At 48.1% G+C, this 14,118-nt stretch overlaps 1 protein-coding gene across 5 annotated transcripts; it reads right to left on the bottom strand.

Moving 5' to 3' along the window:
* Positions 1-18: 18 nt before the first annotated feature.
* Positions 19-11,706, bottom strand: IFNAR2 (interferon alpha and beta receptor subunit 2). Of its 5 annotated transcripts, XM_085070459.1 has the most exons (11): positions 11,633-11,706; positions 9,258-9,587; positions 8,908-9,098; positions 8,001-8,097; positions 5,509-5,550; positions 5,068-5,201; positions 4,578-4,740; positions 3,946-4,118; positions 3,522-3,684; positions 2,696-2,814; positions 19-1,389 (listed from the first exon to the last, which is right to left on the bottom strand). In XM_085070459.1, the coding sequence occupies exons 4-11, from the start codon at positions 8,029-8,031 to the stop codon at positions 697-699; spliced, it is 1,518 nt and encodes a 505-aa protein (XP_084926585.1). In that variant the 5' UTR covers positions 8,032-8,097; positions 8,908-9,098; positions 9,258-9,587; positions 11,633-11,706; the 3' UTR covers positions 19-696. The 5 variants fall into 5 exon arrangements, with proteins under 5 accessions (XP_084926585.1, XP_084926430.1, XP_084926660.1 ...); XM_085070304.1 differs by lacking the exon at positions 8,908-9,098; XM_085070534.1 differs by lacking the exon at positions 8,908-9,098 and having other exon boundaries at positions 9,258-9,399; positions 11,633-11,695.
* Positions 11,707-14,118: the final 2,412 nt, after the last annotated feature.

Raw genomic sequence — 14,118 nt, 5'->3', positions numbered from 1 at the left:
TCACACACAGACCGGGGATTTTAAATGTCATAAAAATATTTTAATACTAGGCAGTAATTGTACAAAAAGTATATAAAAAACCCCTTTTTTAAAGTGTATTAATGCCTTGATCCACTCTTTTGTCAGCTGAGTATTCTTGACTCTGCCCCCACTTGATCAGCTTTCTCTGCACTAATACAGCAGCCATCCAGCAGAACAGTTTTCACAGAATTCCAGTGACAGAGATAAAGAATAAAAAAAATGAAAAAGTGGTCTGGTTGACAGATCAGCCTTCCATTATCCCAGGCTGCTCCAAGCTCCATATGTCCAGCCTGAATTTGGACACTGCCAGGGATCCAGGGGCAGCCACAGCTTCTCTGGCAATTCCATCCCAGGGCCTCCCCACCCTGCCAGGGAACAATTCCTAATTCCCAATATCCCATCTCTCCCTGCCCTCTGGCAGTTTGAACCATTCTCCCTTGTCCTGTCCCTCCATCCCTTGCCCAAAGCCCCTCTTTTGGAGCCCCTTTAGGCACTGGAAGGGGCTCTAAGCTCTCTCTGGATCCTTCTCCAGGTGAACACCCCCAGCTCTCTCTGTAAGAGAAGTCCATACTCACAGGATGTTAATAAAAGGACAAGATCTATGTGTTTAGTCCAGAAATAAAAGTTGGACAACACTGGCTCCTATGTTATAAAGTAACAGCAGTTCTCCCTTCTTCATCTCCTCATGTACCCAGTTAGTTGCTCAGTGTCTGAGTCCAAGGAGTCACTTTCCTCAGAAGAAGAGGAGGAGTTTTGCCACCCATGGAAGTCATTAGAACAGGGTGCTTCCTGCACACTTCCCGTGTCCTCCAGGAGCTTTGCTTCCAAGCCATGAGCACAGTGCCAGCCATCTGCATCCTCCTGGGCAGAGCGAGCAGCTGCAGAGCTGTCCCTGTCCTCCTCCAGGGTTCCCAGCAGCACCGTGTGTAAGTTGATGGTGAAGCACTCACTGTTCCCTGGGGAGTCACAGCTGCCCTCGGAGAAAGGGCTCAGTAACTCACTCCCCGTGGCTCTGTCTCCATCAGGGCACAGCTCTTGCTCCTCAGACTCGTCTGGCTCAGCAGCTGGGATGTCACCAGCCTGGCTGCTGCTGTGCCCACAGGAGCTGTTCACTGAGTACTGCACCAGGCTGCTGGGCGGGCTACAGCTCTGTGGGGCTCTGCCCCTGCCCAGCCCCTCACGCCTCGTGTAGTCATGGCCACACAGGGCACTGCTGTCACTGTCACTGCTCTCACTGTCACTGTCATCACTGGCACTGCCTCTGCACCCCCTGGCCTTGCTTTTAACCTCTGTGTGGATGATCTCCACAGAGGCCACTTCTTCTGACTCGAACAGCCAAAGTGAGTAGGGCCAACTCCTGAGGAATGCCTGGAAGAGTAAAAGGATTTAAATCAAATCAGCCACGTTTGCACACATGCACAGAACATGAAAAAAACTCTAAATGACCCCAACCAGGAGGCTGTCAAGAAATTATTCCTTCTGTGGCACAGTTTTGGCTTTTTCTGCAGAGTTCAGGGCATCTAGTATTGTCCCTTCTTCATTCCTGAACACCACAGAAAATTTTCTATAAAACCCATAGAAATGTTTGGGTGGGAAAAGATCTTTTAAAGCCCATCCAGTTCCATCCTCTGCCCTGGGCAGGGACACCTTCCTCTATCCCAGGCTGCTCCAAGCCCCAGCCTGGCCTTGGACACTTCCAGGGATCCAGGGACCTCCCCACCCTCAAAAGGTGAGGTGAGTCTTGTCACTGTCTCTCAACTCTTGTAGTCATCTTTCATGGCTGAGCAATTTTAATGTCATGTAGAAATGATCTTTTGAAGCAATTATTACCATTTTAACACACCAAGTGCCGTTTTCCTTCTGCACATCAGAGGATTATTCAAAATTTAAAGCATTAATCATGTTGACAATAAAAAAAAAACCCCTTAGACACTCCTTTGTAAGGTCATATTGAGCCATTGTAGGGATGTGAAAGCAATAACACAGCAAAGGACAGAAACATGAGGCAAAAGTCTTAGACAAAAATTATACCAATCTGCTCTGGGTATGTTTGTAGAAAATGGAGAACATTTATGCTGAAAACCCTACAGAATTAAAGTAAAAGAAGTCAAAGACTATAAAAGTAAACCAAGCAAGCAAAGATGGATAGAAACAAGAAATCTTGTTATTTTTGCTTGAAATTTAGTGGCAGTCCAGTCTATGAAAATAAAAAGTCACTTGCTCTGGACTGGCTTTGTCAAGTGCTGTAACATTTGGTCACAGAGAGATTATTGCATTCTGAACAGTGCAACAACTTTTTCTCCAGTCACTTTCCACAGGGTAGGTTCTCCAGCCCTCTGCTCATCCCCCTGGCCCTGCCCTGAGCCCTCTCCAGCCTGTCCACACCTTTCATTCCTTGAATGAAAGGGATCAGAACTGGGTGGAACTGAGCAGGATGAGATGATCCTCTCCATTATTAACTTGTCACAGAAGTAGCAGGAAATGGCTCTCAGTATTTATTCTGAGGACCAGACAAGACATAGCAGCCTACAGACCATCTCTGCCTGAGGCAAACTGCAAATGAAAATGTTCTGTGTTCTTACATAAATTGTACCTAAAGCTCAGGACCAGAAATTTCAGCTGTTAAACTTCTTCCTGCCAACCAGAAAGAACAGATCTGAGAACTGTTACATACCAAGGTCTGAGGAAGGGATTTCTTCTGGAGAATAAAACCTGCTGAATGCACACACTTCAGGACTGCAGCAATGATCAGTGAAACACAGACAGCAACTGCCACTGCAGCTTCTTGGTAGCCTGGAGTGGAAAAATCAAATCACACATGGATGAAGTGTCCCACGACAACACTTCAGATTTCACACTCAAAACAGCTACTGAGAATCACCAGTAATTTTGGTTGGAAGGGACCTGTGAAAGCCTGAGCCAAAACAAGACCACATCTCAAATTAGATTCAGGAATTAAAAAAGAAATTATTCCATCTTTGAAAACTCTTTATGCTGTTAGTGGAGATCTGTATGGCTCAGGGGATTCCCAAGAGATTTGCTGCCCCAAAGTGGATGGGGTTTTATATTTCACTCCTAAATCCCCACAATGGTTCTCTTAGAATGCTTCTCTCTGACAGTGATGTACCAATCTCTGCTCTGGGACAGGGACAGGATCCTGTCTGGAGCTGGGCCAGGGCAGCTCAGGCTGGAGAGCAGGAAAGGTTGTTCCCCCAGAGGGTGCTGGCACTGCCCAGGCTCCCCAGGGAATGGGCACAGCCTGAGGCTGCCAGAGCTCCAGGAGCCTTTGGACAGCACTGCCAGGGATGCCCAGGCTGGCATTGCTGGGGGTCTGGGCAGGGCAGGGTGGCACTGGATGATCCTGTGGGTCCTTTCCCACTCAGGAATTCCATAATTCCGTTATCACTTACTGTTTTTTAGGATTGAACTGTAAATATCCCAACACCAAAAGGAAACACTGCACACTCAGACCAACCCCTCCTGCCCCACAGCTCCGTTACCTTGTTGAGCCTCTGAGGCTGCAGTGACACATTTCCAGGGGGAGGAGATGTAATGTCTGTTCAGGGATGCAGTGACTGCCACAGACACACAGTAGTTCCTATTGGGATACAATTCCTCAATGACAGTACTGAAAACTTCTTTAGTGGTTTTCTGCCGTGGTCTCTGCCATGAAAGACAATGTTTTGAAGTCAGTTATTGGCTACAAAGAGATCCCTGCTCACTCCTCCAGACCTGCTCCTCTGCAGTGAAAGGAAGCTCAGATTATGTTGACCATCATCTTTCTTTTCTTCTAATAAACCTCCTTCTAGGTTTTCTTTTGCTTTTATTCACACCCTTGCTTTTGGGAACCTGCTGACCATCAAAGCCATGTTATGCCCTCTGTGTTTCTCCCCTAAAGCACAAATAAATCCCAAATTTCTCTACCTTATGCTCTCCATCCAGTGATTTCAGTGTGATATCATAATCCAGCTCCTCGTAGATATCAATTAAAGACAGCAGCTTTCCATTGTCTCTGAAGTGAGAGGGTGGCAGCTTTATGGTGACATTGATGCAGTTTGGACAGGAGGTGATATTCACTTCTGGTGGTCCCAGACGTGCTGTTGGAAAACAAGAAAGAGAAAAAATGTTGGGAAAAGGGCAGATTGATGGACAAACAGTAAATCTCTTCCCCTACACTTAGTGCAGACCTGGCATTTTTTAACTCAACATTCACTGCTTGAACACACAAAAACAAAGGAGCATTTTAAGTTATGTATCTTATGCACTTCAGGGATTTTTCTTTTCTGTTTGTCAATGCAAAACTGTATTGCCTTCATAATTAGAATCTATATATATGCATTTATTGCAAAACCAGAGCCTCATCCCTTTATCAGAACTACTGATTTTAGAAACCTATCTAGATATTTGAAGTCTTGTAACAGACATATGATATATTCTATACAAACAGCCACCAACCCAGCTCATTTGGAGTCTTACAGCAAAGGCAGCAGAATATAATTTAGATATCAGCTGCTAATAAAAAAGATGAAAATCAGAAATGCAGCCACAGAACTTACTCTCCATGAGTGGCACAAAACGCAGCACAGAAGAACTGAGCACCTGAGTTCCTCCAATGCTCTGAACAAGTATAGGATACTCCATGGATTTGTCCTTGAACTCCTCTGTCAGGTCACAGGAGAGCTGGGCAATACCTGAGCACTGCTCAGGAGTCACCCACTTCTGCCTACTGCAAAAAAGAGCAAAATAGTCTCAATTCTCTGATATGAGAAAGCATGGAAGGGCAAAGAGAGCATTCCTCAGTGCTAAAACCAAGAAAAACCACCAAGAAAAACCAAGAAAACCTCATCATTAGCATTTTCACAGAATCCAGAATCACTGAGGTTGAAAAAGATCATGAAGCTGTGCCCAATGCCCACCTTGTCCCCAGCCCAGAGCACTAAGAGCCACATCCAGTCCTTCTCTGGACATCTCCAGGGATGGGGACTGCAAACCTCCCCTTTGGGTCAATAAACATTCAAAAAGTCAGATTTGTGCCTTTTGTGTGACTTGCCTGTGGTCTCTGTACAGCACATTGTAGGATGTTGGCACAGCTGGGTCATGTTTTGCCTCCCAGGACAAAATGTGCTGGAAATTGGAGGATTCCATTCGGAGGTTGTAAGGATGCCCTCCCAAAATGCTTTCTAGAAAGGAAAAAATAAAAAAAAAATTAAAAAAAAACCCACCAAAAAACCCCAAACAACCCCGAGTTTTGCAACAATTCTAACAATTAAACCCACTTAGAGCAGTTCAATATTTGCCTCCAAATAAAGCAGCCACAGGAGAGAGCTCAGCACAATAGACACAGCAATGCAAAGCACTGTGCACATGGATTATATTTCTGTAAGTTCTTTCTCCAAAAAGCATGAAGTTCCAAAAGGATGCTTGATGAGGATGGGCAAGCTATGAAATGGATTAGGAAAAGCATTTTAAAGATGATAAAATTCTTACCACGCAGGCTGCAAACAGCTGTAGACAGAAAGGTGATGTACACTGGAAATTGAAAGTCTGTATTAATGCATTGGTACCCACAGGATCTGATTTTTATTACAAATATTCATTTGCCACAATTAGGGACATCCTCAGTACTGCCTCAGTGGAACTGTTACTTTATTTCACACCTTCCTAAGACCTTCCTCTCCAGAGGCTGGGAGAGCTGTCTCTGTCATTATTCCAGAGCTCTGAGAGCTGGTTCTTGCATCACTCCACTCCACGAGAGGTTCAAGACTCAGTGTGAATAAAACCACCCAAGATGTTCTTACCAAATCATGTCTTAGAGGATTCTGACTATATTTCAAACACCTTTTCCACCCATGACAAGAATTTTAGAACTGATCTGGGTAAAGATTCCATCATTGCTTGACTCATCCTCACAGATCCCAGAATGGTTTGGGTTGGAAAGGACGTTAAAAACCATCCAATTCCACATCCTGCCATGGGCAGAGACATCTTCCACCATCCACCATCTCCAACCTGGCCTGGGACACTTCCAGGGATCCAGGGGCAGCCACAGCTTCCCCAGACAATCCTGCAATTCCAGAGGTTCCTACATCTTCTGGATAACCTCCCTAGGAGACTCCAAGGTCTCACTGCATCCTTGGATTGAATCCAAGGATTCTTTTCCTTGACCAACCCAGCTTTTCATCATTATCATCTTCTCATCACAGTGCTTCAAAACACTTAAAATTCTTGTCCTGACTCCTCCAATTTTTTTTTCCTCAAGACCCTTCAGCCTCCCTTCTGCTTTGAGTGCCACGAGGAAAAACTTCCTGTTCTTATTTTAAGGCAATTTGTGGTCATTCCTCTGACTCAGGAGACGCTGACGCCCACACTCAGTTGGCCAAAGAAGTCACTACTTTAATTTCAAACACATTTCTTCTCAGTTGTACATGAATTCCATGGGAAAATCTGCAAAGTTCCTTCCCTATCTTCCCTAAAACTCTCCTTCCTTTGTCTTGACCTGATGTGTCAACAAGATGTGCCACAGTCAGGACAACTGTGAAAAGAGAAATCTGGGCCATGAATTAAAGTATTCAAGCAATTTTTATGGAGATCCACAAATAATGGTTTTAACGGCAGTTAGAAGTAGAACAATGGATTTCTTGCCAGATACTAAGAAATCACCCATTTGGAAAAAAAAAATCCAGTGGGGATGAGGAACAAAGCAATATTTTAACAGTTATTATTACCTGAACACAAACTCAGATTTGTAATAATCTGTGCCTGCTGAATTGTTGGTGTACTCCTGTTAACATTATTTGATTTTTCAATGTCTCTCCTCTACCCCAAATTCCCTTCATGTGCAGTTCAAACGGCCTCTGAACTTTGTTTCAACAAACATGTTTAGCAAAGGAAGTTGAACAGTTGCAAAACTGTTTATGTTACATTCTTACAAAAGAGACACAGCCAAACCCATCTTGGAACAAGTAACTGAGAAAATTCAGCCTGGGGAAATAAAGATGGTCTGGAAACTGCATGGGGAATATTCTTTACCATCTTGGCCTGCTTGGAGTTTCTACTCATCCCTGGAGTGTCCAAGGCCAGGTTGGACACTGGGGCTTGGAGCAGCCTGGGACAGTGGAAGGTGTCCCTGCCATGGCAGGGGTGGCACTGGATGGCTGTAAGGTCACTTCCAAACCAGTCTGGGGTTCTGGGATGATGATTTTACCCTTTTTGCAGAATGAAAGGATCCTAACAAACCCCTTTCTCACAACAATTGCAGCTCAACCAATCTGTGTTTGTTTCATCTGCTAATCCAGAAACTGAGGACTGCTGAAAGCAATCTGAGTAAGGAATGAAAACCATCACATGTAACTAAGAGCTCCCTGGAACACTGAGAGGCCAAATCATGGAATGTAATGGTTTGGGTGGGAAGGATCCTTGAGGACCATCCAGTGCCACCCCAGCCATGGCAGGGACACCTTCCACTGTCCCAGGCTGCTCCAAGCCCCAGTGTCCAACCTGGCCTTGGACACTGCCAGGGATCCAGGGGCAGCCACAGCTTCTCTGGGAATTCCATCCCAGGGCCTCCCCACCCTGCCAGGGAACAACTCCTTCCCAATCTCCCATCCATCCCTGCCCTCTGGCAGTGGGAATCCATTCCCTGTGTCCTGTCCCTCCAGCCCTTGTCCCCAGTCCCTCTGCAGCTCTCCTGGAGCCCCTTTAGGCTCTGAGCTCTCCCTGGAGACTTCTCCCCTCCAGGCTGGACAATCCCAATGCTCTCAGCCTTCCCCCCAGCAGAGGAGTCCCATCCCTCTGCTCATGGTTTAGGCACAGAATGGAGGATGTAGAGATAAGGCAAGAGATCTTTTTTCTAGGAATTACTCCAGGGAGAGCTCTACAATAACAAGATGGTATTTTATTTCATTATCTCAGCAGAATTATTAATGAATCAATGAGCTCCCTGCAGTGCTCCTCTCTAATCTAAAGGTTCAGGTACTTACCAAGCTGATAGAGAGGCATTGGCACATCCATCAGGGTCTCCACGGAGATTAGCAAACAAATCCCTCTGCTTGCAAAAGAAACATTTCCTTTCTGTACCTACAAATACATGAAAAACAAGCACATTTTACTAAATTATCATAGTAAATTACTTATAACTAACCCAGGGTTTCTGCACAGAGTTATTTTAACCTTTCCAATGTCTGAGGGAGGGCAGTGGTACTGAAAAAGTTCCTCCTGGGGGGAGCACTAATCCCTGGCATTTTATGGCAATTTTCGTGCATTTTATGGCAACAGCACTTTTATTTATTCACATGGAAAGGGTCCTCACCACTTTGAATAAAGCAGAAACCACTGAATGATTATTTATATTAACTTTGCATTAATATAGGATCTGAAAATTCAATGCCACTCACACCAACTTCATTAATACAATGAAAATAAACATTATTTGACTTTGTTTGAAATAAACCCATCACTGTTGTAAGAAATGTTTCCAGAAAGAGAAAAGATCAACAGGGAGCTCAGAAAAAAATAATTATAAAGAAGTTACGAAGCTTATGTTAAATATTTTAATGCATAAGATCTATTAAGACACTCCCTCTCTTCAATGTTAGTATTTTCCTCTGTTTAACATCCACACAATATTAATATACATAAGATGTGGTTTTAAATTAGCTGGGCAAGGGTATATCTATTTCTAAAGATTCTTCCCTTCAGTTTTAATAAAAATTAGCTGCTTTTTAATTTAAAGTTATTTTCAAACACAGCTGGAATTATTTTCTCTGCAAAGCGACCACTTTAAAATTTAAAATCATGCCAGAGCACACTATGGTCAAGCTTAACCCAGTATATTCACATTTTATCATAGAATAGAATTCATCTGTTAAAATCAGGTGAACTAAAAACCTCTTCTCTGAGAAGTCAATCTCCCTGTGCTCAGAGCTTTGGCAGGACTGTAGGAAATCACTGGATAAATGTTGGGAATGTGCATCTGTGCAACTGGTAATTCCACAGCCAAAGGGAATGTTCTCTTCCCCTCAGGTTGCTTCATTTTATTAATTCATTCAAGCAGCAGTCATTCCAAAGGGCAGTTGCACCTGCAGGATGGGATTTTCCAGGTTGTTCAAAATTTTACCTTCAGGAGAAAGCGTTGGGGATCATAAATTCATTTGGCAAATAAACTATTTCCTTCCTGTGTTAATTCTTGCAATTAATCCCACATTCAAAGCACTCTGTACCCAGGGGGATTTGTGTACCTTGGATCCTTGCTGTCCATGCTGTCAGGAGTAACAACTGTCCCACTCTGGGAATCACAAGTGGCTCCCAAGCGGCTCCAGATGCTCAACAACAGAGTCTCTTACATGATGCATACTCAAAGCCCAGTTATGTGTTTAGCACCTTAAAATGTTAGAGAAAACGTGATTAAACGTGTTTATCGCCAGGTTTCCGCAGCTATCTAAAGCTGGATGTCCTCTGTAGATCTAGTGACACCAGGGAGATTCCAGGGGAAATTCCAGGAGAAAACCATTTCTGTCAGAACTGCGATGAACTTTTGTTACTCTTCCTCTTCAAAGCTGCAGCGATCCCTGCAGAGAAGCCATGGGAACACCATGAGTGCAGCCCCAGCCTGTGCTCACAGGAGATCCCTTGGGAGCTGCCTGGAGCTCCCAAAACTCACAGTCACACTCACATCTACAGCTGGAGTTCATGGAATCACACACTGGCTTGGAAGGGACCTTAAAGCTCATCCAGTGCCACCCCTGCCATGGCAGGGACACCTTCCACTGTCCCAGGCTGCTCCAAGCCCCAATGTCCAACCTGGCCTTGGACACTGCCAGGGATCCAGGGGCAGCCACAGCTTCTCTGGGAATTCCATCCCAGGGCCTCCCCACCCTGCCAGGGAACAATTCCTAATTCCCAATATCCCATCTCTCCCTGCCCTCTGGCACTGGGAAGCCATTCCCTGTGTCCTGTCCCTCCAGCCCTTGTCTGAGTCCCTCTCCAGCTCTCCTGGAGCTCCTTTAGGCACTGGCAGGAGCTCTGAGCTCTCCCTGGATCCTTTCCTTCTCCAGGTGAACATTCCCACCTCTCCCTGCCTGATCCAGAGGGGCTCCAGCCCAGGGATCATTTTATTGCCTCTCAGGTTCAGGCTGGATTGGGTTATATTTCCTTCCAACCAGAAAAAAAAGCAGCTTTCAGGTTTTGAAAGTCAGTGGCTCGTATTTTAGAAAGGCTCCACCTCAGTTAAGCAAAAACCACACCCAGTTCTCTGAAACAAGCAGATAGTATATTTATTTACAAAAATCAACTCATGGGAGTACTAAGAGAGGCAGAGACACTGACTGACAGCAGGGAAGTTTGCAGAGGAATGTTCTAAACCTGGACAGGTCAATTCCAGCAGGGTTGGGGTTGGAAGGGATCTGTGGAGATCACCCAGTCCAACATCCTACCCAGGCAGGGTCACCTGCAGCAGTGACACAGGAAGGTGTCCAGGTGGGTTTGGGACGTCTCCAGAGAGGGAGACTCCAGGCCCTCCCTGAGCAGCTGTTCCAGGGCTCTGCCCCCTCCATAGAAAGAAGATCTTCCTCAGCTTGGGCTGGAATTGCTGTGTTTGAGTTCATGGCCATTACTCCTTGTCCTGTCACTGGCACCACTGAGCAGAGTCTGGCACCATCCTGACACACCCTGGAGCTCTATATACACCCCTTTACCTGAATCCACCTGAGCTAGGGAACCACGCTGTGGCAGTCCTGTTATTCTCACCCTCGACTGCTGGGAGACTTTGGATAAACCACTTCTAAGGATATGAACATCATTTAACGTCAATAATCCAAGGCCATTACCAGCAGCCTGTTTTCCATGGGCTGCCACAGTGCTGCTGGTGAAGACACAGCCTCAGGCTGGGCCAGGGGAGGCTCAGCTTGGCCAGCAGCAGGAATTTCTGCATGGAAAGGGTGCTCAGGCCTTGGCAGGAGCTGCCCAGGGAGGTTTGCAGTCCCCATCCCTGCAGGTGTCCCAGGAAGGCCTGGCTGTGGCACTCAGTGCTCTGGGCTGGGGACAAGGTGCCCATTGGGACTGCATGGGCTGGGAGGGCTTTGCCAGCCTCAGGGATTCTGGGATTTGCCCAGGAAGGAGCAGTGTGGGACACACGGACAGACAAAGCCTCGGGGATGCTCCAGCCTGAGGGGAACACACAACAAACCTCGCCTGCGACACCAAGTGCTGTCAGAGCCCCCGGAGCGTGTTTTCCTCACATATATTAGGCCTTGATGCAATTCCCCCAGCAAACCCATCCCGAGGCACCTCCCAGGCTATCGCTGGGGTCACTTCAGCGAGCGGGGACACCGCCGAAGGGAAACCGGGCGGGTTTTGGGGCTCCGTGTGCCGTTCATGGGCCCCACACGGGGCCGGCAAAGCTCTCCCGGGAAGCGCGGCCCCTGCCAGGAACAGCCGGCAGCGAGCGCAGCCGGAGCAGCCGGGCAGCGGCGCAGAGCGCTCCCGTCAGCCGGCCGAGCATGGGGCAGCCCGGCCCCGCTCCGCCTGAGGGCACCGCTCCATTGTCACCGCACCGCCGCGCCCAGGGGCACCGGGGGGACACGACACCGCACACGCCGCCGCCTACCAGCCTTACCGCGCGGCGGGGAGCCCCCGCGGGCTCCATTCCGGCTCCTCATCGCTCCTTATCGATGCCCATCGATCCCCATCGCTGCCCAGCCGCCGCAGTCCCGCCGGGACCGAGAAATGGCGGCGGGCACGGGGCGGGGCCGGCGCGAGGCTGGCCACGCCCACACACCAACAAGCCACGCCCATTTACGGGCAGCCACGCCCCACCCATAGCACAGCGATAGTGCCACGCCCACTCGGCCCAGAAGCCACGCCCATGCCAGCAAGCCCCGCCCCTTCCCTTCAGGCCCCGCCCGCCGCCGCCATGTCTGTCCCTCGCTGGGCGGTGGCCTGGCGCTGCTCCCTCCCCACTCTCGGAAAGGCACTTTCTGCCTTTGCTTTGAGCTCTTTCGCCCGCACCACCCCCGGCTCTGTGGCAGAAGGGACGGGAGAGAGCTGCGGGAGCGGTGGCTCATCTGCCTCGCTTAGAGAGTCACAGAACCACAGCAGGTTTGGGGTGGAGGGACATGAAACCCACCCAGTGCCACCCCAGCCATGGCAGGGACACCTTCCACTGTCCCAGGCTGCTCCAACCCCAGTGTCCAACCTGGCCTTGGACACTGCCAGGGATCCAGGGGCAGCCACAGCTTCTGCAGTGCCACAGGAAGGGAAGGGCCTGGGGGTGCTGGTCCATGGCCAGTTGGGTCAGCAGTGCCCTGGAGCCAGGAGGGACATCCCTGTCCTGGGGACACCACAGCCAGCACTGCTGGCCAGGGAGGGAGAGCTTGTCCCACTCTGCTCTGCACTGAGGCAGCCTCACCTCCAGTGCTGGGACATTTCTGGGTGTCTCAGTATAGGAAAGATCCACAAGAGTGTCCAAAGGAGGGACACGAGGATGGGGAAGGGCCTGGAGGGGCCACACGAGGTCACTTGGTCAGTTCAGCCTGCAGGAGCCTGAGGGCAGAGCTCCCCGGGGGCTGCAGCTCCTCCCGAGGGACCGTGCAGGGACAGCTCTGATCTCTGCTCTGGGACAGGGACAGAGCCAGGGAGGGCTGGAGCTGGGCCAGGGCAGCTCAGGCTGGAGAGCAGGAAAGGTTGTTCCCCAGAGGGTGCTGGCACTGCCCAGGCTCCCCAGGGAATGGGCACAGCCTGAGGCTGCCAGAGCTCCAGGAGCCTTTGGACAGCACTGCCAGGGATGCCCAGGCTGGCATTGCTGGGGGTCTGGGCAGGGACAGGAGCTGATCAATGATCCTGGGGGTCCTTTCCACTCAGGATATTCCATAATTCTGTGATTCTCTGGGCACTCTGGGCCAGAGCTCCCCACCCTCCCAGGGAACAATTCCTAATTCCCAATATCCCATCTCTCCCTGCCCTCTGGCACTGGGAAGCCATTCCCTGTGTCCTGTCCCTCCATCCCTTGTCCCCAGTCCCTCTCCAGCTCTCCTGGAGCCCCTTTAGCAGTCCCACCCCCCAGCCACCCCATGATTCCATGATTCCATAATTCCATGAGTGTGTCCATACACAAATCCCCATATTTTGCTCTCCCTGCTGGGTTGGTTGCTCAGGCCTTTGAGGAAGCAGCTGAAATGCTGAATTTCCTGTTCTTTGCAGCCTCTGCCCTCTGTTTCTCAATTGCTCTTGCTGCAAAACAGAGATACAGAAAACAGCCTGCAGAGTTCACTGCCATTCCCCTGGTACAGTGAATCAAACTGGATTTAAAATCAAAGAATTATTGAATTGCTGGGTTGGGAGGGACCTTAAAGCTTATCTCCTTCCACCCCCTCCCACCAGCCCAGGCTGCTCAGTTTGCTTTGTTCTGGGCAGAGTTTGCTCTTTCTTTAGGGCAATGGCACATGCATTTCCTTCTGTGGTTTAGTCTTTATGTCTGAATTTGGAGCAGCAGTCTGATTTCTGCTGATAACTTCTTCTTGCAGCCCCTGAAACATCCTGTTTTCTTCTGTTCATGTACCACACTGGCCTTTTTGGCTGTGTTGCTGTCACTGAGGATTTCAGCTTGCAGAATAATTGCCACAGTCGTTGGTAAGACTGGCCTTTTGCAAAGAAACAGAGAATTAATAAATATGTATTTCTGGTTTTGCTGTCTTCATTTGTTCTCTGTGGGCTCTTCTGAAACTGCAATGCATCCAAAAGTGAAGAGAGATTTCTCCTTCCTTTCAGTTTTTAAAAATTTGTTTACAGTCCTATAATTTTTTTTTTTTTTTTTTTTTTTTTTAATTCATGTGTTGCAATCTCAGGTCAGAAAGAAAGAAAAAATGTGCAAGATTTTGAGAAGGATTTCTTTAAGCTTTCCCAATTAAAAAAACTGGAATGTGTCTTTTTTTTTGGCCTGAAGGTGATGCTGTTTCTCTAGGAAAAAGTACTGGAAAGGGCACTGGGAAGTCTGGTAGGAAATACTTGTGTTAAAATTGAATATTCACCTGTTCATGCTCTTTGTGTTGGCAAGTTTTCATCAACTCTTTCGAAGACTGAGTTCTGTCTGAGCAGCTTTAATAA

The sequence above is a fragment of the Lichenostomus cassidix genome, chromosome 1 (assembly GCF_008360975.1).
Source record: "Lichenostomus cassidix isolate B80296 chromosome 1, HeHo_3.0, whole genome shotgun sequence".
NCBI classification, from domain to species: domain Eukaryota; kingdom Metazoa; phylum Chordata; class Aves; order Passeriformes; family Meliphagidae; genus Lichenostomus; species Lichenostomus cassidix.
The sequence above is the reverse complement of the archived record's forward strand: the minus strand, read 5'-3'. Positions and strand labels throughout refer to the sequence as shown.

Coding starts and splice junctions, on each gene's coding strand:
- IFNAR2 (XM_085070459.1), bottom strand. CDS start 8,031: ATGGATGTGCCAATGCCTCTCTATCAGCTTG. Junction 5,202..5,508: donor AGCTGTTTGCAGCCTGCGTG/GTAAGAATTTTA, acceptor TTTCCTTTCTAG/AAAGCATTTTGGGAGGGCAT. Junction 3,685..3,945: donor CACTGGATGGAGAGCATAAG/GTAGAGAAATTT, acceptor CTTTCATGGCAG/AGACCACGGCAGAAAACCAC.